Source organism: Triticum urartu, chromosome 7A (assembly GCF_056163025.1).
Source record: "Triticum urartu cultivar PI428250 chromosome 7A, HENAU_Tu73, whole genome shotgun sequence".
NCBI classification, from domain to species: Eukaryota; Viridiplantae; Streptophyta; class Magnoliopsida; order Poales; family Poaceae; genus Triticum; species Triticum urartu.
In genome coordinates this window covers 663139835-663160796 of record NC_141879.1, presented here as the reverse complement: position 1 = coordinate 663160796, position 20962 = coordinate 663139835, and the positions used below count along the sequence as shown (strand labels likewise).

Genomic DNA, 20962 nt, shown 5'->3' with positions numbered 1-20962 from the left:
GAGGAAGGGATGATGCAGCAGAGTAGCGTAAGTATTTCCCTCAGTTTTTGAGATCCAAGGTATCAATCTAGTAGGAGGCCACGCGCAAGTCCCTCGTACCTACACAACACAAAGAGCTCAACGCAACCAACGCGATTAGGGGTTGTCAATCCCTCCACGGTCACTTACGGAAGTGAGATCCGATAGATAATATTTTTGGTATTTTTGATATAAAGATGCAAAGTGAAAAGTAAAAGGCAAAGTAAAAACAAAACAAGATTAAAGTGATGGAGATTGATATGATGAGAATAGACTCGGGGGCCATAGGTTTCACTAGTGGCTTCTCTCGAGAGCATAAGTTTTCTATGGTGGGTGAACAAATTACTGTTGAGCAATTGACAGAATTGAGCATAGTTATGAGAATATCTAGGCATGATCATGTATATAGGCATCACGTCGGTGACAAGTAGATCGAAACGATTCTGCATCTACTACTATTACTCCACTCATCGACCGCTATCCAGCATGCATCTAGAGTATTAAGTTAAAAACTGAGTAACGCTTTAAGCAAGATGACATGATGTAGAGAGATAAATTCATGCAATATGAAATAAACCCCATCTTGTTATCCTCGATGGCAACGATACAATACGTGTCTTGCTGCCCCTTCTGTCACTGGGAAAGAATACCGCAAGATCGAACCCAAAGCTAAGCACTTCTCCCATGGCAAGAACTACCAATCTAGTTGGCCAAACCAAACAGATAATTCGAAGAGACTTGCAAAGATAACTAATCATACATAAAAGAATTCAGAGAAGATTCAAATATTGTTCATAGATAGACTTGATCATAAACCCACAATTCATCGGTCTCAACAAACACACCGCAAAAGAAGAAGATTACATCGAATAGATCTCCACAAGAGAGGGGGAGAACATTGTATTGAGATCCAAAAAGAGAGAAGAAGCCATCTAGCTACTAACTATGGACCCGAAGGTCTGAGGTAAACTACTCACACTTCATCGGAGGGGCTATGATGATGTAGAAGCCCTCCGTGATGACGACCCTCTCCGGCAGAGCTTCGGAACAGGCCCCAAGATGGGATCTCGTGGATACAGAAAGTTGCGGCGGTGGAATTAGGTTTTTGGCTCCTCTTCTGATCGTTTGGGGGTACGTGGGTATATATAGGAGGAAGGAGTACATCGGTGGAGCACCGAGGGGCCCACGAGGCAGGGAGCGCGCCCTGTAGGGGGGGCGCGCCCCCTACCCTCGTGACCACCTCCGGTACTTCTTGGAGTAGGGTCCAAGTCTCCTGGGTCTTATCCGAGAAGAAAATCACGTTCCAAAAATGATTTTTCTATTTGGACTCTGTTTGATATTCTGTTTCTTCGAAACACTGAAATAGGCAAAAAAACAGCAATTCTGGGCTGGGCCTCCAGTTAATAGGTTAGTCCCAAAAATAATATAAAAGTGGAAAATAAAGCCCAATATAGTCCAAAACAGTAGATAATATAGTATGGAGCAATCAAAAATTATAGATACGTTGGAGACGTATCAGAGACTGAACGAAATATGCCCTAGAGGCAATAATAAAGTTGTTATTTATATTTCCTTATATCATGATAAATATTTATCATTCATGCTAGAATTGTATTAACCGGAAACTTAGTACATGTGTGAATACATAAACATACAGAGTGTCCCTAGTATGCCTCTACTTGACTAGCTCGTTAATCAAAGATGGTTAAGTTTCCTGACCATAGATGTGTTGTCATTTGATCAACAGGATCACATCATTAGAGAATGATGTGATGGACAAGACCCATCCGTTAGCTTAGCATTATGATCATTTAGTTTTATTGCTATTGCTTTCTTCATGACTTGTACATATTCCTCTGACTATGAGATTATGCAGCTCCCGAATATTGGAGGAACACTTTGTGTGCTATCAAACGTCACAATGTAACTGGGTGATTATAAAGATTCTCTACAGGTGTCTCCGATGGTGTTTGTTGAGTTGGCATAGATCGAGATTAGGATTTGTCACTCCGAGTATCGGAGAGGTATGTCTGGGCCCTCTCGGTAATGCACATCACTATAAGCCTTGCAAGCAATGTGACTAATGAGTTAGTTGTGGGATGATGCATTACGGAATGAGTAAAGAGACTTGCTGGTAAGGAGATTGAACTAGGTATGATGATACCGACGATCAAATCTCGGGCAAGTAACATACCGATAACAAAGGGAATGTATGTTGTTATGTGGTTTGACCGATAAAGATCTTTGTAGAATATGTAGGAGCCAATATGAGCATCCAGGTTCCGCTATTGGTTGTTGACCAGAGATGTGTCTCGGTCATGTCAACATAGTTCTCGAACCCGTAGGGTCCGCACGCTTAACGTTCGATGATGATTTGTATTATGAGTTATGTGTTTTGGTGACCGAAGTTTGTTCGGAGTCCCAGATGAGATCACGGACATGACGAGGAGTCTTGAAATGGTCGAGAGGTAAATATTGATATATTGGAAGGTTATATACGGACACCGGAATGGTTCCGATAAGGTTCGGGGGTTTTTCGGAGTACTGGGAGGCTACCGGACCCCCCCCCCCCCCCCGCCGCGGGAAAGTTAATGGGCCTATTGGGCCATAGTGGAGAGAGGGAGGCTGCCATAGGAGGTGGCGCCCCCCCAAGCCCAATCCAAATTGGACAAGGGGTGGGGGGGCCCTTTCCTTCTCCCTCTCCCTCCTTTCCCCTTTCCCCTTTCCGTTGATTGGAAGGAGGGGGCCGAATCCTACTTGGACTAGGAGTCCAAGTAGGACTCCCCCTTGGCGCGCCCCCCTTGGGCCGGCCACCTCCTCCTCCCCCTTTATATACGGGGGCGGGGGGCACCCCAAAGGCACACCAAGATTTCTCTTAGCCGTGTGCGGTGCCCCCCTCCATAGTTTACTCCTCCGGTCATATTGTCGTAGTGCTTAGGCGAAGCCCTGCGGGGATCACATCACCATCACCGTCACCACGCCATCGTGCTGTCGGAACTCTCCCTCGACCCTCTACTGGATCAAGAGCTCGAGGGACATCATCGAGCTGAACGTGTGCTGAACACGGAGGTGCCGTACGTTCGGTACTTGGATCGATTGGATCATGAAGACGTTCGACTACATCAACCGCGTTAACCTAATTCTTCCACTTTCGGTCTACGAGGGTACGTGGACACACTCTCCCCGTTTCGTTGCTATGCATCTCCTAGATAGATCTTGCGTGATCGTAGGAATCTTTTTTAAAATTGCATGCTACGTTCCCCAACAACCCCCTGCTTATATAGCATACTGGGGGTCCTAGGGTTAAAAATCCTAGTCGGCTACGTCGGTGAAGGTAGAGTTCTCCACGACTCCGGTATCTTCGGCTTGTACATCAAGTCTTCCGGAGTCTTCGTATAACGCACCATGGACCGACCAACGTGGCATAGGACGAAACCGACCTAGAGGTCCATAACCCAACCCACCAGGTCGGGAACTGGCGTGCTGAGAGACCCCTGCGTTGTGATACCGTCTTTGTGATGTTGAAATGTAGAAAGTTCGCATCTCGCACCCCAAGGTACGTACAGTTGCATGTCACTATATGCCAAACCTCACATCTCTCCTTAAATAATAAATCTATATTTGTCAGTTAGTTTACGTTTAGCATCTTACGTTAGACCGTATGTGTATGTTTGCTAGTTATTTGTCATTAGCATCCCGCTTCAATGGCTGCTATATAATTGTCAATTAGTCTACGTTAGCATCTCGCTTTGCTAGTTATTGTCACTAGCATCTCGCTTTATTGGCTGCTATATATTTGTCAATTAGTCTAAGTTAGCATCTCACTTTGCTAGTTATTTGTCACTATCATCTCGCTTTATTGGCTGCTATATATTAGTCTATCTTATTACCTTCATAATGGATAGTAGTATATGTGTGGTATCACAAGATTTCATTTATTCAGATGTAGGCTCATTTTATCTTGGAGTGCGTTATATTACAATGACATATTGTGTCACCACAAACATTTCTCTAATCATTAACTATTTTTCAAATAAGAAAATTTGTGTGTTATGGTATTAGCTAAGTTACTCCATTAGCTGTAGGAGCAAAGCTTTAAATAGCTGGTCATAGCCTTGCTATAGAGTGGTTTGAGTAGGATGTTGCTAAATGATATCTATGTATAGTTGTATATTAAAATTACAGAATAGCATAGTAAAGCTACACAATTACAAAATATCCAAGTACAATTATATATAGTAAAATTACAAAATTAGGGAAATGTTATTGTGCTGACTGACGTTCTCTGCTACGGTACTTGTTAAAGAAATTTGTCATCCTCTGACAATATAAATTGTCATGAGGAACGTTCAATTTACCATGCTCTTCATTTGTTGTTATGGTTAGAGCAAGTACAATAAAACTGAGTCAGCGGGTTATAAAGAATAAACTAGTATATTTCTGTTTAGTTGGAGGAAAGAAAAGAGGAGAGGAAAGGTAAGCGGGCTCTTCGTGAAGAGCCAGCTTTATCACATGCTCCTAGGCACTTTGTAAGAATGAAAGGTGAGCCACATCTATATCTATACCAATATAAAAAAGACCAAAGAGGCAGATCCAATTAATCTCGGCCATCAAATCATGTCAATCCAACGATCTAGATTGCTTCAATGTTGAGCGCTCAACACGTTTAGCGTGCAGTTAATTTCATGCCAAATATAGTGCTAATCACATAATAACACGCAAAAATATCCTACTTAATATCTGCATGCACTTAGGGCCTCTTTGATTCACAGGATTGCAAAAACACTGGAATAGAAAGAATACAGGAAATCTATAGGGTTGCAGTTGTAAAACAGAGGATTGAAAAACAGTGAAAAGTATAGGAATATGAAACAAATGGAACGTTTGAAATGCAGGAACTGAAATTAAAGGAATGCATTATTTAGTACAGAAACCATGCGCTGGTATGCAACTTTATCCCTCTTGACTCGGTCTTTGTGTAAAAAAGAGGTCTGACTCAATGTTTTACTTCATGCGAAATCACAGGAAACCAACAGTGTTTCTCTGGATTGCAACAGTATTCCTCCATACTTGTTCCTGCAAATCAAACATCGCTACAGTAGTAAATCCTATGAAATGAGAATTCCTGCGTTTTTTTTATGAAAAATCATTTAAATTAAAGGAGGCCTTAATATATTTCCAAATTAACGTGCATTGCACGTATACATTGACTAATAATAAAAAAGTAGTACATTTTTTTAATCTATTATTATACATATTGATTATAAAATGGGCTGTAGATGACATGACATTGGCTAGTCTTTTTTAATATCTGGACCATCATAGGTGGAGCTAATTATGATTGGCCGAATAGCCTGGCTCGCTCCATTTTGCTGGTTTGCTCTCCCGTGTTCCCCCGTCGATGGTGAGCGCCGGCGGAGGTTGCGCTCGAGCGCCACCGCCACCGCCCGGCGGCGCCGGGAGTTTTCGCCGCTGATGTAGCTCCCGTCCCACCCTGTATTCCCTCTTGGGTGGATAGAATTGCCTCTCTTACTAAATACTCTGCATCTGTTTCCATGAAGTAATGCTCGCTCTTTGTTTTGGTTTTGGCAAGAGGGCGCGAATGGAGCTGAGCCCAGTTAGTTCGTCGCTGGGCGCCATGGGCTCCCTCTCACGGAAGCTCGACGAGCTCCTGGCGACCGGGCACTGGGCTCTGCGGGGGGCTGCGATGGATGGGATCGGGCACCTGGCCGCCGACCTCCACGAGCTGCAGAGCCTCCTGCTGAGCCTCTCGAACGCGCAGGACCCTCCCGTAGCGGCGGGGTGCTGGATGAAGGAGGTGCGCGAGCTGTCCTACGACGTGGAGGACTGCGCCGACCAATTCGTCAACGCCGCGGAGACCCGCAGGCGACCTGCTCGGCGTAATGCCAGTGTCGCCCGGCTGAAGATCAATCGCCTTCCGAGGAGGCGGAGGTGGCTCCCATGGATCAACAGCAGGGTCCTAGAGTTCAGGACCCGAGCGCAGGAGGCGAGCGAGAGGTACTGGAGGTACCAGTTTGATGATTGTGCCTCCGGTCCTGAATACTCTCCTGCTACTGGCCGCACTGTGTGCGCGGAGCCTGGTGATCATGTAGGCATGGAAGGCCCTGTGGGTGAGCTCCACCGGTCTCTGACTGATGGACAGGAGCAGCTCAAGGTGGTAGCAATCGTCGGTGTTGCAGGGATCGGTAAAACCACGCTTGCCCTGAAATTGTTGGGTAAGCTCCAGGGACAGTTCGAGTGTGTCGCCTTTGCGCGGACAGCACAAAAGCCCAATATGAGGGGCATCATCAGCAGTATACTCTCACAAGTTCGTCCGCACCAACTGCCAGACCCTGCCGACATGCACCACCTCATCCGTGATCTCAAAGAACATCTACAAGATAAGAGGTCAGAGTCCATATATCTGCTTCATTTATTGGCAGATTCACTTCATCTATTCAGGAATTTACAGTATGAGAAACATCGTCCAATTAAATTGCACTTTTAGTGCCGCGACGTTCGTGGAATTACTTCTTCAGAATGTAAATCCATAGAGAAAAATTGATTTTGACTATTTCAATTCACTACACCCACTTTGGTAATTTGAGAGAGGCTTTAGGCTTACAGCTGCTGCAAGGGCTTAGAAATAAGCGTTTCTTTTTGGCAAAGGGTGAATTTTATTGGCTCAAAATGGAAGATGCATAACACAATGAGCACACACCCGACTTCTTCATAGCTAAGCTCTGCTTCCCTTGTTACGTCAGAAGCAAAACAAGCGAATACCTGGTTCATAGCTTTGCTTTCTTTCCAAGTTGAGCCCTGTTTGTTTGGACTTCAGCTTAACTTGTCCTCCTAGAGCTATTCATGGGCAATCGTACCTTGGGTTAATATACTTCTTAATGGGTGCCATCAAAATTGTGGTTCATGAAAAGTCGTTCTATCAAGCAAGTTTGCTGTCACCATATTGAAATCGCGGTGGTTGTGCATTCTCTACTGTAACTCCCTGAATTCCTTTGTATCCCAAAGAAACTAATGATCTAATAAACTTAAATTCCGTTTTATGTTGTATTTTCATTTTGGCTGACAAATCATTTTTATTATGCATAAATTATTTGCCAGGTACTTCATTGTAATTGATGACTTGTGGGCTACATCAGTGTGGGATGTTCTTAGTCGTGCTTTTCCAGAGGGTAGTTCATGCAGTAGAATAGTAGCTACGACAGAAATTATGGAAGTAGCTCAGGCATGCTGCAGTTTTCACCCTGTCCATATTTTTCAGATGGAATTTCTAAGCGACAATGACTCACAAAAATTATTGCTCCAAAGAATTCTCTCAGAAAATCAAAGTCCTCAACATTTCGATCACGTTTTACCTCATATTTTGAGAAAATGTGGTGGTTTGCCGCTAGCAATTATCATGGTAGCCAGCCTTTTAGCAAGCCGACCTGAGAAACTAGATCAACTGGGCTTTGTGCAGAGTTCTCTTGGTTCAAATATGCGGCTGCAGGCACATCCTACCATGGAAAGGTTTATGGAACAATTATTGAACATTAGGTTTGATAGTCTTCCACATTATTTGAAGACATGTCTGCTTTATCTTAGTACATGTCCAGAGGGCTACATATTCTTGAAGGATGATTTGGTGAAGCAATGGCTAGCTGAGGATCTTATATGTGCACAGTTAGGGAAAGACATGGAGGAAGTTGCAATAAGCTATTTTGATGAGCTTGTCAGTATGGGCCTGATCCAAGTTATGGATATCAACTACAGTTATGATCTATTGTCTTATTCAGTCCATCATATGGTTCTTGATTTTATTACATACAAGTCTATTGAAGAGAACTTCATCACTGTAGTGGATTATTCTCAAACAGCAATGCTACTTCCTGATAAAGTTCGCCGATTGTCGCTCCACTTTGGCAGTGCAACATATGCAACTACACCAGCTAGTACCAGATTATCACAAGTTCGATCACTCTTCTTTTTTGGACTGTTTAACTGCATGCCTTCATTGATGGTGTTTAAGTTTCTTCGAGTTCTAAACCTTCGTCTTTGGGTCGATCTTGGAAATATGAGTTTGGACCTTACAAGAATTAGTGAACTGTTTCGACTGAGATATTTGCATGTCACATGTAGTGCCATTGTGAAGTTACCAGATCAGATTGAAGCTATGAAACATTTGGAAACACTGGAAATAAATTCAAGAGTATGCGCCATTCCACCAGACATTGTTCGCCTTCCGAGCTTGTTGCATCTCTGTCTTCGAGGTGGAACAAATCTACCTGACGGGATTGGCCATATAAGATCTCTACGTACACTAAAGTATTTTGACCTTGGTAATAACTCTGAAGACAATTTATGGAGCCTTGGCGAGCTGACAAACCTGCGGGATCTACATTTCACATATTCTAGATTACCATCTAGTGAACATTTGAAGAGAAATCTGATAGCTCTGGCCTCTTCACTTGGGAAACTCTGTAACCTCAAATCTGTCACTCTGGCTCCTGGTACTGCAGGCATGGTTGTTCTCGTTGATGGCTCGAGCAGCATGTCCTCTGCTCCAGTCTTCCTTGAGAGGCTTGAGCTGTTGCCGCCCATATGCATCTTTTCCAGACTTCCCAAGTGGATTGGACAACTCCGCAAAATCCGCATTGTGAAAGTTGCTGTTAAAGAACTGCTGACGAATGATATTGATATCCTCACAGGATTACCCTCCCTCGCAGTCCTCTCATTGTGGGTCCAGACAGCCCCTGAGGGAGGAATCATCTTCAACGAAGGGGCACTCCCAGTTCTCAAGTATTTCGAGTTTAGGTGTGGCGTACTTTGTCTGGCTTTCATGGCAGGAGCAATGCCCAATCTTCGGAGGATCAAGCTAGCTTTCAATACTGATATCAGGGAGAAGTACAGCAATATGCTTGCCGGAATCGAGCACCTTTTAAACCTCCAGGATGTCACTGGACAAATTGGGGTAGTTACTGAATCTGACAGAGGGGCTGCTGAATCAGCATTCAAGGAAGCCATTAGCAAGCATCCAATGTCCTCTAGATCTAGCATACAATGGGTGGATCCAGTTGAGAAAGTATTCTGTCCTTCAGAGAAACAGTATTTGAGGCGAGGAAGAGGTTCATCAGATGAAACGCATGGGGGTCTAGAGAAAGCCGAAGATGCGATCAAACATGCTAAGAGAGGGTATGAATCTTCCTGACTCTAGCAGCAATTCTTCGCAACCTGGCCCTTTTCATTCATTTCTACTCCTCCGGTATTACCATTATCTTTCAAATAAAGAGATTACCACCCGAAAATCTGAGTGCTATAGCAAATATTTATTGGCCATTTTCCTGCACTGTAATACATTGCAAATAAAGTCGCGCCAAATCATAGCTTAACACAATATATTACTCCCTCCGATTCATATTAGTTGTCGCTGATTTAGTAGTACTAAATCAGCAACAATTAATATGGATCAAAGGGAATCAAGTTTCTCTTCTCTCGTACTGCTCTAACAATAAATAAATTTGCTATCATCAGTAAAACTTCTTCCGCTGGGCTGGATCTGGACCACGATATCAAGGCCTACAGAACCTCTTGTTCAAGCGCTTTTTTCCCTCAAAAGCGCGTCAGAACACACTTCTTTTGCATTAGAAGAAAGGCCACCAAAATGGGGCAAAGCTACACAACCACCAAGGGTGGCACTGACCGAACTGAAAACAAGAAAGAGCAGCAAAAACTACAGACCCCGCTAAATTATGTACAAAGGAAAAACCAACAGCAAAGCTCTCATTCAAGTGCTTCGGTTGGGAATAAGACAGAGGACGCAAAATTGTTCAGTACCACTCCTTCATCATCAAATTTGCAAAGCATTGAACGTGAAGAGCAGATGTTGCTGGACTCCATGGAACAAGAGTGCCTGGATAGCAGCCAGCCTGGGGAGCAAATTGCTGCTGAGACTGTTGTGCAATCTCAGGTCTCTTCTCCCTCATCGCGTTCTCCCTCATCAGCAAGGTATCTCTATGGCTTAACGCCACTTAAAATTTCCCATCATTGTGTGAATCTTTTTCCTGAAGAACTGTCATAAAAAAAATGATCCTTTCCTTTCAGGCACCACGAAGAAGAGCATGCTTCTGGGCTCAACTTAGCTGGAGAAGGCATGAAGATGAGCTCAAACATCATCTTGAAGCAGGTATATAAAATTTGGTTTGGCCTATCTGGCACATATGTGATCTAATGTCCTGATGAAGATAGTTCCTTCCACAGGATATTCTTGCTAAGGTTAAAGAACATGAAGAACAAATTGCTAGTTTAAGAATGCATCTTGTTGACTATTCAGTGAAGGTGGTTATGCATTCAAATAATCGTTACCTTTTTTTCCTTTCACTTCCTCTGTTTTTGGTATATGATCTGATATCCTACGTTTCTTGATAGGAATCCCACATACTTAATGAGAAGCTTGTTTTGGAAAAACGTATTGCATATATGCGAAGGGCAAGTATCTTTATCCTATCAGGTTAAATTACTATCTCGGTGTACACCAGACTATTCTATAACACACTTTTTTCAGGAATTTGATCAGCACCAACAAGATTCCCTTGATGCCGCATCAAAAGCTTTGTCTTACAGACAAGACATTATTGAGGAAAATCTCCATCTGGCATACTCACTACAGGTAACTTTCTTCATTGTTATACTTTCTGTTAAAATTCAGATAGCTAACTAACATTTTCGATGGTGAACTGATGTGATTGATTTAACCTTTGTACACTTGGAGCTATTTGAGTGAATTTTGTTTGGAATAGAACTCTAATTCTTATGTGAACTGAAATATTTACGAGAGTGAATTTCCTTTCTGCTCCACCGGAGATAGGAGAAGTTGCCAATTCAAAAGAAATAGGGTGCTTTAATACCATCATATAACAATATTGATTCATAAGCCAAAAGCCCCTATAGGAGCTTTTTTGGCTTTTAAGCCAAAGTGAAAAGGCTGCAAAAGCAGGAGCATAAGCCAAACAAACAGGACCTTTGTTATTTCTTCTAGAAGCTTATTGTATACGGTTCAATGTGTTTCCTTATCTTCTTGCGCTGTTTTTTTATCTAGTTTCATGACGTAACACTGAATTTAACCTTTGGTACTACATAGGCAGCACGTCGAAGCAGATCAAATTTTGTACTTTCTTTGACGCCTCTTCTGTCAGCACATAACCTGCAGCCTTCTATTCCGGATGCTCAATCAATTGTTAGCAATCTGAAGGTATGTACAGCCTTTTTGTTACGGTAGGTAGCATGTGTTCTGCCTTTTCAGTAAGTGAAAAACAAATACGAGGCAAGGCCAAACAAACAAAACACAGAAGAATAGGAAAAGTCCGAATATGCAAAAGAGCAATTTGGCTGTACATGAAGCATGTTGAAATACATTGCCGCCTCTCTCCTTTAGTTTGGACTCTTGAATGAACTCTTTGGAACATGAATTTAATATGGTATATCAGAGCCAAGAGGTCTCAAGTTCAAGACCCGGTCTACACCATTAAATAAAAAAAGTTGCAGCCTACATTGATCCCACGTCTAAGGCCTGGAGCAGCGTAGACGTGAGGGGTTGCGTTGAAATATTGAATTCATGCTCTAGCCAATCCATTCAAAAGTCCATACTGAAGAGAGGCAGACAATTATTTCAATTACCCCCCCCCCCCCCCCCCCCCCCAACACAAAAAAAACGTTTATGCTGCTCTAGGGCTTAGAACATGGGGTCGACGTAGGGTGCAAATATTTTATTTAGTACTGCGTTGGCCAGGTCTTGAACTTGAGGCATCTTGGCTCTGATTTCACATTAGAGGAGCAACTTATCTGTATTGCATAGCCCAAGGAGCAAATATATATTACAAGAGACTTGGAGTACAAGCAAGGAAATCTAGACTAATATGACTACATATGGAGACCTAGACCAATATTAATACCACTAATACTCCTTAACGAAGCACTCCTGCCTGCCTCCAAAATGAGGCTGAAATCATCACAGGCAAGCTCAGAATCATTGTTGCCCATTGCATTTTCCCCCTCAAAGACTCATCTGTATCTTTCTTTTGAAAACTGCCAAGCTTTACAAGCAGCAGCAGAGATCTCGTTTATTTTTGTCATCCTTCTTCCCAAGGCACACTCTGCTCCGCCATTTTGGGCACTGAGAATTAGAGACAGCATCCGAGATTCTCGGCTGCTAGACATTTCCCTTGAACCACAACACTTTGGAGAAGGAACAGGGAAGGGTAAGGTTGGCAGCCGATTCCATATGTACAACTTTTCATGCTTGTTTGGACTAAGCTACAAGTTTTTACCAAATAAACTTTTACAATGTGGACTAGGAAGTCTCTTGTGATATTTGAGGTTTACTAAGGAGATAAACTACCTTCTCGAAGGGGATTCTATGTGATGTGATGGGGCTTTTTGGATATCACATATAAGTGATTTAGCAGACCACAAACACCTATGATTTTAGTATGGAGGTTTATGACTTGGTTTAGAGCTGCTTCAACCAGACCGCTTTTCCTTTATGTTTTCCTTTGTTTATTGTCGTACAATAATATTTATGTATTTTTGGTCATTGTGTCATTTTATTAGAACATCATTGGAAAGAAACATAAGTAGCTTAACTTACGAAAACAATTTCTATAGCTCCTTTTATTCCTTGCTTCGTTGAAGCTGAGCCTATATTGTACAATTCTATATTGAGACTACATTTTTTTGTAGGTTTTGTTTACGCATTTGCAAGAGAAACTCGCTATTACTGAGGTGAGTCACATTGAGCTTAGGTTGGAGTTCATTCCTGATAAAGTAGCCCTTGTTATGCTTCACAGCTTAGTGCTGGTACTTTCTCACTGAACTTTGAATTTGCCTTTTGTGCAACTTGGATGATGCAGGAGAAACAGAAGGAATTACAGTACCAGATTGCTCGGCGTGCTGAATCTTCAAATATTACGGCACAGACACCTTCTCATCCTCCTGGAAATGCATTGGTTGCTTCTGTACGACGCTATCCTATTTTGTCCTTTATTCTCTGCTTACTCTAACTTCCTACATTTCCAGAGCCAAACCGACCTTGACATTGTGCCCCAGCAAGCATATCCTCATGTACAGCGTCCAATTCCTTATCCCGTTCGAGCTAGACGGGATAGGGGTTTATTGGCAAATGAGAACCGTCAGATCCTCCCAACCAAGGCTGCTCTGACAGACACTGAGCACGACAATGTTGGAAGGACCTCTCCTCCAAGAAGGTTATTATTGTAGTACTAGCTAATTGTGTGTTGCAACGGGGACATACATATTTGAGTGGTTCACATCAATTGTGTCACACGTATACCTTCCATCCACTATCTTTGCTTCCTCAATCCAATCTTACCACCTATGTCAATGGCTCATCTTACCACACACACTTTCTTGTAAGTGGACCTGAAGATACGGTAGAAATCATACTGAGAAGAAAGTGTGCCTCTTGAACAACTCACGATGAATAACAGTATTAAGCAAATTGGTTGTTGAATGCTCAGGCAAATAATTTCCTTGAGTATATTTTATCAAGGTTTACATTTCACAACATCCTTCTTAAACGCTAGCCTTTGCATAGAACATTCGCCTTCTCACAACATTGATGGATCGCTAGGGCTTGGCAGCACTCGTAAAAAGATTTAGTACTATCAAAAAGTATTTCTCTACTTTGATGCAATGAAACAGGGAGTGATGCTCCTATTTTTCTTTAAAAATTATCATGTTTACCTGAAATTACATATGGTCCTCTCAAGCATTGACAACTGAAGAAGTGAAAGCAGAGTATCTGCATTATTGCTTAAGCTCATCTATTTGCAAATAATGGAGAACTTTATATCCTTGAAACACCAGTTTAGCCATGGCTGCAATGCACCAACGTAAGGCATGCCATTCTTTTCAATTTATGGTGTTTTTTTGTACAGTTTAACTTGTGCAGGGAACTTTTAGCAAAATGATTTTGTTAGTGAACAATTTCGATTATACGGATAGACAAACTTGGTTGTCTTATTGGGTCTGTCTTCTCTTGTTTATGCAGCAACCAATTTACCAAGTATGGTGTAGCAAAAGAAACTGAGCGTGATTCTCGTGCTGGACGATCCCGTGCTGTACGATTTAACTTTGAATCCAAGGATCAAAACCCATCATTCAAGGCCCCTGTTGGGGGTGATGTAACAAAAAATCTAGAAGGAGCTGAAACCCAAACTTCACGGGAACCTCCTGCGGAGTGGAGTCCTCAAGGCCCACCTAATTTGGTATCTGGCCTTGAGGGTGGGAACCTGTCTTACCCTTATCTTCCTACTGTCCTTGAGGAGCCTAGTTCTTCTTTCTTTGAAGGTGTTGGATATTTTGATTTATGCAATTTCCTTCTCCTTATTTCTTCAGTTCTGATGGTAAACACCATTTTTCATGAATATGCAGCTGCAGAGGATGACCCACTACCAGCCATAGATGGGCTAAGAATCACAGGTGAAGCTTTTCCTGGAAGTGAACTTCAAGCAAGTGGGTATTCCAGCAATGGGACCACAAGTTGTTATTTTGAGGTGCAATTTGTAGTTATGATTCAACACGTTCTGATGTTCTATCAAACTCCTGTCATTTTAATTTCTTCCTAGTCCACTACAACTTAAATGTTTGCAAAAAAAATGTGCACACAGTGGGTACGCCATTTGGAAGATGGATCGGTAAACTACATAGAAGGTATTTTCTACATGCTGCTAGAAGACTTTTATTTTATTTTTATGTCATTTTATTTGGCGTACCATGAGGGAATTAAAATTAACATTGCCATTGCCTGATGTAGGTGCAAAGCAACCCACATATTTAGTTACTGCTGATGATCTGGACTCTTTACTAGCCATAGAGGTCCAGCCTCTAGATGACCGAAAAAGAAAGGTAATCCTCTGTCTGACCATTCTTAACTGGAACTTTGTATTTTTTGTACATTCGAACCGATAGCTTTGTTTGGTTTTGTTTACAGAGCAGATTCTATAGGTTGGGAATAATATACTGTATGCATTTGGTTAGGATTTATCTCTGTATCCATGAATAAGGCGCCTAGACATGGTTGTTTGTTTGAAAACTATAAATGCGTTGATCATGCTAACTTTCAGTAGAGCACTCATAATGTTTGTTGTGGGAATAGTAAATCTTACCCGGCAGTCTCACCTTTTTCTACATGCCAAACTATCAAACACAATTCAAGTCAACAAAAGTCCAAGCACCTAGCCATGGTCAGCCAGTCAAAAGAGGAGAATAGATATAAAGATGTCACCATGAAGGCCCGAGTGAAAGAAGCTCAAGATGGTGAGACTGTTAGGAATTATGCAACTTGTATTTCTTGGGGCCATAGGCCAGTATATATACATGTACAGGTGCAGGAAGTATGCAGAAAACCCCTTATACAATGGCATAAACACAAAGGGCTACATGGCTATATATAAAATACTCTAACACCCCTCTTCAAACTCATGGTGGATCAATGAGTTTGGAGAGATAAAAATCCATACTCAGGGTCAGCGCCAGTGATGATCATGTCATCAACATATAGAAGAAGAGTCCAACCTCGAGCAGAAAGGTGGACAAACAACACCGGATCATGAGCACTCGCTAGAAAACCAGCGGCAGTCAGCACAGAGGCAAAACACTCAAACCAGGCGCGAGGGGCTTGCTTAAGGCCATATAAAGAGCGACAAAATGATAAACCATGCCGTCGGGAACAAAATACCCAGGTGGTGGCTACATGTAAACCTCCTCACGCAGCTCACCATTAAGAAAGACATTCTTAACATCAAGCTGAGACACAGACCAGCGGCGAACAGAGGCCACGACAAATGTGCGAGCAGTGGCCATATGGGCCATGGGAGCAAAAGTCTCATCATAATTGCAACCATGCTCCTGCTGAAAGCCACGAGCCACAAGACGAGCTTTTTAATGCTCAAGGGAACCATCATAGCGGGTCTTAACCTTGTAGATCCACTTACAAGTGATGGGACGAACATGAGGAGAAGAGAACAAAATCCCACGTGCCGGTGCACTCACTCAAGAGCAGAAATCTCCTCTGCCATCACAAACTGTCATTCAGGATGAACAACAGCATCACGATAAGAAGTCGGCTCAAGGACAACAGCGCCAGTGCTTGGAAAACCAAGGTGATCAATGAGCGGAAGCGAATGAGGACGCAAACCATAAGTGGGCTGAGACGAGGAAGATGGCACATCAGTAGACGCATCCACAACACGCGGACGACGAGTATAATACTGAGGAAAAGATGGAAGAACACGAGGAGGAATTACCGGGATACGCAAAGGTGACGGAGAAGACACCGGTGATGAAGGTGTAGAACCCTGTTACAAGCGACATGAGGAAACCATGGGAGATGGCGGCGGCGGATCTGCAACCGCCGGAGAAGTAGGGGTAGTAGGACGAGCGAACAAGGGCTCAACAGGAGTGATAGGGGTGTCAGAAAAAGTGAGGAAAGATAGATCCTCCACGGAAAAGGTCAAGGAAGATGGACGCGGGTAGAGGGGACAAAACTCATCAAAGTCACATCCTGAGAAAAACGCATCCGACGACTAACAGGATCCCAACAACAATAGCCCTTATGTTCATCGCTATAGCCTAAGAAGACACACTCAACAGACTGAGCGGCCAGTTTGGTGTGTTCACAAGGGGCAAGAAGGACATAGCAAACACAATCAAACAAACGAAGCGCTAAATAATCAGGAGAACAATCAAAGAGGCGTTCAAAAGAAACGTCACCCTATAGAGCGGCAGATGGCTAAAGGTTGATGAGATAGGTGGCATTGGAGACAGCCTCAGCCCAAAAGTGAGGCGGAAGAGAGGAGGCATCAACACACGAGCCATCTCAAGAAGGTGACGATGCTTGCACTCGGCCACACCATTCTGAGCATGAGCTCCAGGACAAGAGAACTGAGCAAGAGTCCCCTGCTCTGATACCATGTTAACCTTCAGCACTGGCCAACACAACCAAAAGTATGAACTGATGAAAAGGGTTAGGCAATCCACATACACTTCAACACACGCTCAAGTGTGACACGGAAAATCAACACGTGAATAGACTCAGAGGTATGGCTCAAGAGGCTTATACATGGACAAAGGGGGGCAACAGATTTTTTTTGACAAATTGTGAAAGTCGGGACTTGAACTCAATGTTATGAAAGCAACTTATCTCTATTGAAGGCCCAAGGGGCATATATATGTTACACAAGACTTGAGGTGCAAGGAAAGTAAACATAGACTAATAAGGACTCCTAAACGAATACTAATACTTCCTCCCACCTACCACCACATGGCTAGGCTGGTCATGTCTCAAGGAACACTAGCCTATAAATAGGTCCCTATGGTCAATGTGCCCTCATTCACTCTCACTTGAATCAACTCAAGGGGAGAGGGCTAGAGCTTCAAGACCCGGTCGGGGAGCTCTAGTCTTGGATCCAAGGATTCCAGGGCGACTCAGACCGTCGTTGAGGAAGCGAAGTTTGGAGGCGATATTGGGAAGTCCCATACTTAAGTCGTCGATCAAGTCTCCCTCGGGTCTTCTCCTAATATAGGACTAAGACGCGCTCTGTCGAGGCGACCAAACCTATTTAAGAAACATCAATGTGGTAACCTTATCGGTGTACACTGCCTTTGCTATAAGGTCGTCGTACAACCCCGTCTCCCTCTGGTCTTCTCCTAATATAGGACTAAGAGGCGACCATCATACCCCCCCCCCCCCCCCACACACACACACACACAAAGAAAAAAAAGCCCAGCATTGTGTCGTGACCACTAAACTCAAAATACCCCCTTATCTCCTGTTGCCTCGATGAGGACAAAATTATTTTACTTTATCTAAAGCATTTGCTTTTTTTCATTTTGTAGGGGGAGATCGTGAAGGTTTATGCTAATGAGCAGAGAAAAATTACTTGCGGTGAGTTTGTTGAGAAGATTTTTTTATCTTTGGTGGATAGCATAAACTTTTGCATGCCTTTTGTGTTTGAATTGATTAAGTACCTGAGGTCCGTCCCTAGGGGAGTAGGGGTGCAGCGCAGCGTCCCACATAGGCCCACAAAAGTGATATGTCAATACAAATTAAACTAACTCCACTACCACTCAATTAGAAGTAATTTCTCTAATTTTAAATATGAAGCGGGGCGGTCGGGCACAGCTCATCACTATCCATCCCCCCTCCCCTAAGGGTTTATAAAATAATGCTAGTTCTGTGCTGGCTGTTAAGTACAACAACAGAGGATTCTTATCTGTGCAGATCCTGAAATGAAGGAGCTCATCGAGAAAATTCTTTCAATTGGGCATGTGTCTTATGAAGTTCTGCTACCTGTATGTGGTCTATACTTCTCTCTAGTGGCCTGCCAAAGGCTCAAAGCATTCTTGCTGCACCTTTTCTATTTCATATAACCATTGAAAAGTTAATTTTGCAGGTTAAATTTATAAATATGTGGGATCCTGCCTTATTGGCAATAAACAGGGAAGGTTACAGCATTAAGTGTAATGGACAGCGTGGTGTTGTTATGACAGAGAAATTCCAGCAAGCTACGACTGTATGGTTCTGAAAATCATTTTCCTTAACATTACTCTGTCCTTGCTGCTATTATACTCCTCGTAGTCTAAAAAAATTGTGATACCTGTGATAAAATATTTTGAAATGTCGTTATCAGTATCCTTGTAAATAACTAAGTATTAGTTGGCTGCATGGAGTTTATGTTAGCATATTTTCATAAATTTTACTTTCCTGATGGTATAATTCAATTCTGGACATTTAATAGCTTTTGCAAATCTTATAAAATGACGGGTTGAATTCTGCAGGCCGCAACAGTAAATGTAATTCCTGTTGTGATCAGGGCAGTAGTTTGTTTGCTACTTTTGCTTCTATGGATTTTGTAAAAAAAAAATCTCAAACAATGGACCGAATTTTCCATTGCATCGCTTGTTCAGCATGTATCAGTTTACAGGTGACAGCTATAATCTCGTACTATGTTTACAGATCAATATTCCATATGGGCGTCCCACTGAATTTTCAATCCAGTCTGCTAAGGGTGCTGAGTACAATCTCAAGCCTGCAAAAAGTTCCCCGTGAGTTAAATTTCTAGCATATTTGCATTGCAGTCCATTGAGTCACATGTAGTAGCTAGCTGCACATCGTGTGATGAACACGAAACCTTGGCATCAGAAGAATACCAGTGTCGGTCAGTTGTCGTTGTTATTGTCTCTGTCTTTGTGGTGTTTTTTGAAGAATAACGAATCAAGAGCCCAAGACGTTGAAACCGTGTCGAGCTTGTAGGTACTAAACGAAGGGTCTCTGAATTGTTTTGCAGATCACGAGATGCCATCGTTCTAATACTGAGGCTGTACAGAATGAAGGTTCGGGCATTCTCTCTTTTTTTAGTGAGGCATTTTGTCTCGTCACGTGCTTTAATTTGTGTCTGCTATGCCGAGTCAGGGTCACTAGAACATGTTTTCACAGGATTTATCTATGTATATTTTCTCTATCCCAAAATAAGTGTCGTTGATTTAGTACAAAGTTTAATGGAGGGAGTAGTTTGGAGTACTAAGCTCGTGTTTGCTGTTTTGTGGTACATGATGGAAATGTGGGACTGAAAAGGAAGATGTGTGTGTGCGCGCGCGTGTGTTTTCTGCAGGCTCTTGAGAAGCGTAAAGGAAGGAAAAGGGGGATCTTCTTCATGTAGAGTAGAGTAGAGTGCGGTGGGACGCTGTACTGTTTTTCCGGTAGAAAAGAAGTCGTGGCGTATTCCCCCGCGGTGTCAGACCCTAAGCTGTAGATCAAACAATCGGAGCATGAGAATTCAGGAAAATTGCTCAATTGGGGAGGAATTTTTATATCCTCTTTGTATAGACCAAGAGTGTATGTGTTGTATGTACATTACATACTAAAATAGCACTGAGATGAATAAACATGGGATCGGCTACAGTCCAGCCTCTTATAGGCGTCACAGGTGAAAGATGTAATAGGCGGTAAAGTAAGTAGACAATTGCTCAATGGTAAATAGTATCTGGATGAGCGACAGGGTTTTGCCTGGAGCGATATGGGCCATTGGATAACTGAAGAATTGAACGCTTCTTCTGACCATGTTCGACACTTTGCCGGTAAGCAGCGGCTAGGGTCTGAGAATGCCCCCTCCTAAGAAGTGATATCTCGGGGCACCAGATTAGGAGCGCTGTGGAGCGGAAGAAGTTCGGAGTAGACCGAGAGTGTGATGTTTTCCCGAAACATCTGTTGAGCAAACTCAGGACCCCACTGCCGCTGGATACCAGGCTGGGAGAATTTAGAAGCATGGACAATGTGGTTTCCTGAATGCTTCCCAGGATGCAGATCATGGTGGATAGGAGTCACTGGACTATCTACGTCTACATCCTTCGGAAGATGACGCCGTTCATGTGAACCGAGGCTGAGGGACGTTTCTCAAGTCATAGACATCGTCCAGAGGTCAATGCTTGGTTGAAGTGTATAATGACAAGAGGCGATGGTGCTCCCCTGGTGACTACAATTCAGACATGACGGCGGTGAAACCCTCTAACAAGATTGATGGTAATGGATTTCATGTGAAGACAAGACAAACCTCTACTCTGACGCTGGTGTCACATGTATTTACGACAGTTGCACTACATTGTGTTTGGTGACGATGTATTACTTATTCGCAATCGGTGATATTACTTATTTGCAAATGCTGATGGTCAGTTCAAGATGATTTTGTTTCCAAGAAAAGATTATCTTGCATAGAAACATGATAAGAGCTTATGAAAAAACATGTTACCCCTATGTTCTACTCTCTTTTTTCTGTCTTTTTTCCCTATTTGATTTTCCTTTATTATTTCCTTTTTCTTGACTTTAGTCCTGCAAAATACTAGAGGTGTCTTATATGAATGTGTACTATGTTTC

General features: G+C 42.8%; 1 protein-coding gene across 6 annotated transcripts; it reads left to right on the top strand.

Annotated features, from left to right (window-relative positions):
- The first annotated feature begins 5345 nt into the window (after positions 1-5345).
- Positions 5346-20768, top strand: LOC125521007 (disease resistance protein RGA5). Of its 6 annotated transcripts, XM_048686051.2 has the most exons (22): positions 5347-5514; positions 5612-6426; positions 7138-9207; positions 9547-10020; positions 10117-10198; positions 10273-10350; positions 10441-10500; positions 10577-10681; positions 11153-11263; positions 12751-12792; positions 12921-13025; positions 13087-13274; positions 14081-14379; positions 14464-14585; positions 14700-14742; positions 14846-14937; positions 17929-17977; positions 18314-18384; positions 18486-18605; positions 19049-19137; positions 19380-19425; positions 19704-20768. In XM_048686051.2, exons 2-22 carry the CDS (start codon positions 5621-5623, stop codon positions 19749-19751), a joined length of 5100 nt encoding a protein of 1699 aa, XP_048542008.2. In that variant the 5' UTR covers positions 5347-5514; positions 5612-5620; the 3' UTR covers positions 19752-20768. The 6 variants fall into 6 exon arrangements, 5 of the variants coding, with proteins under 5 accessions (XP_048542006.2, XP_048542009.2, XP_048542008.2 ...); XM_048686049.2 differs by having other exon boundaries at positions 5346-5495; positions 19380-20768; XM_048686050.2 differs by having other exon boundaries at positions 12921-13016; positions 19380-20768.
- The last annotated feature ends 194 nt before the right edge of the window (positions 20769-20962 follow it).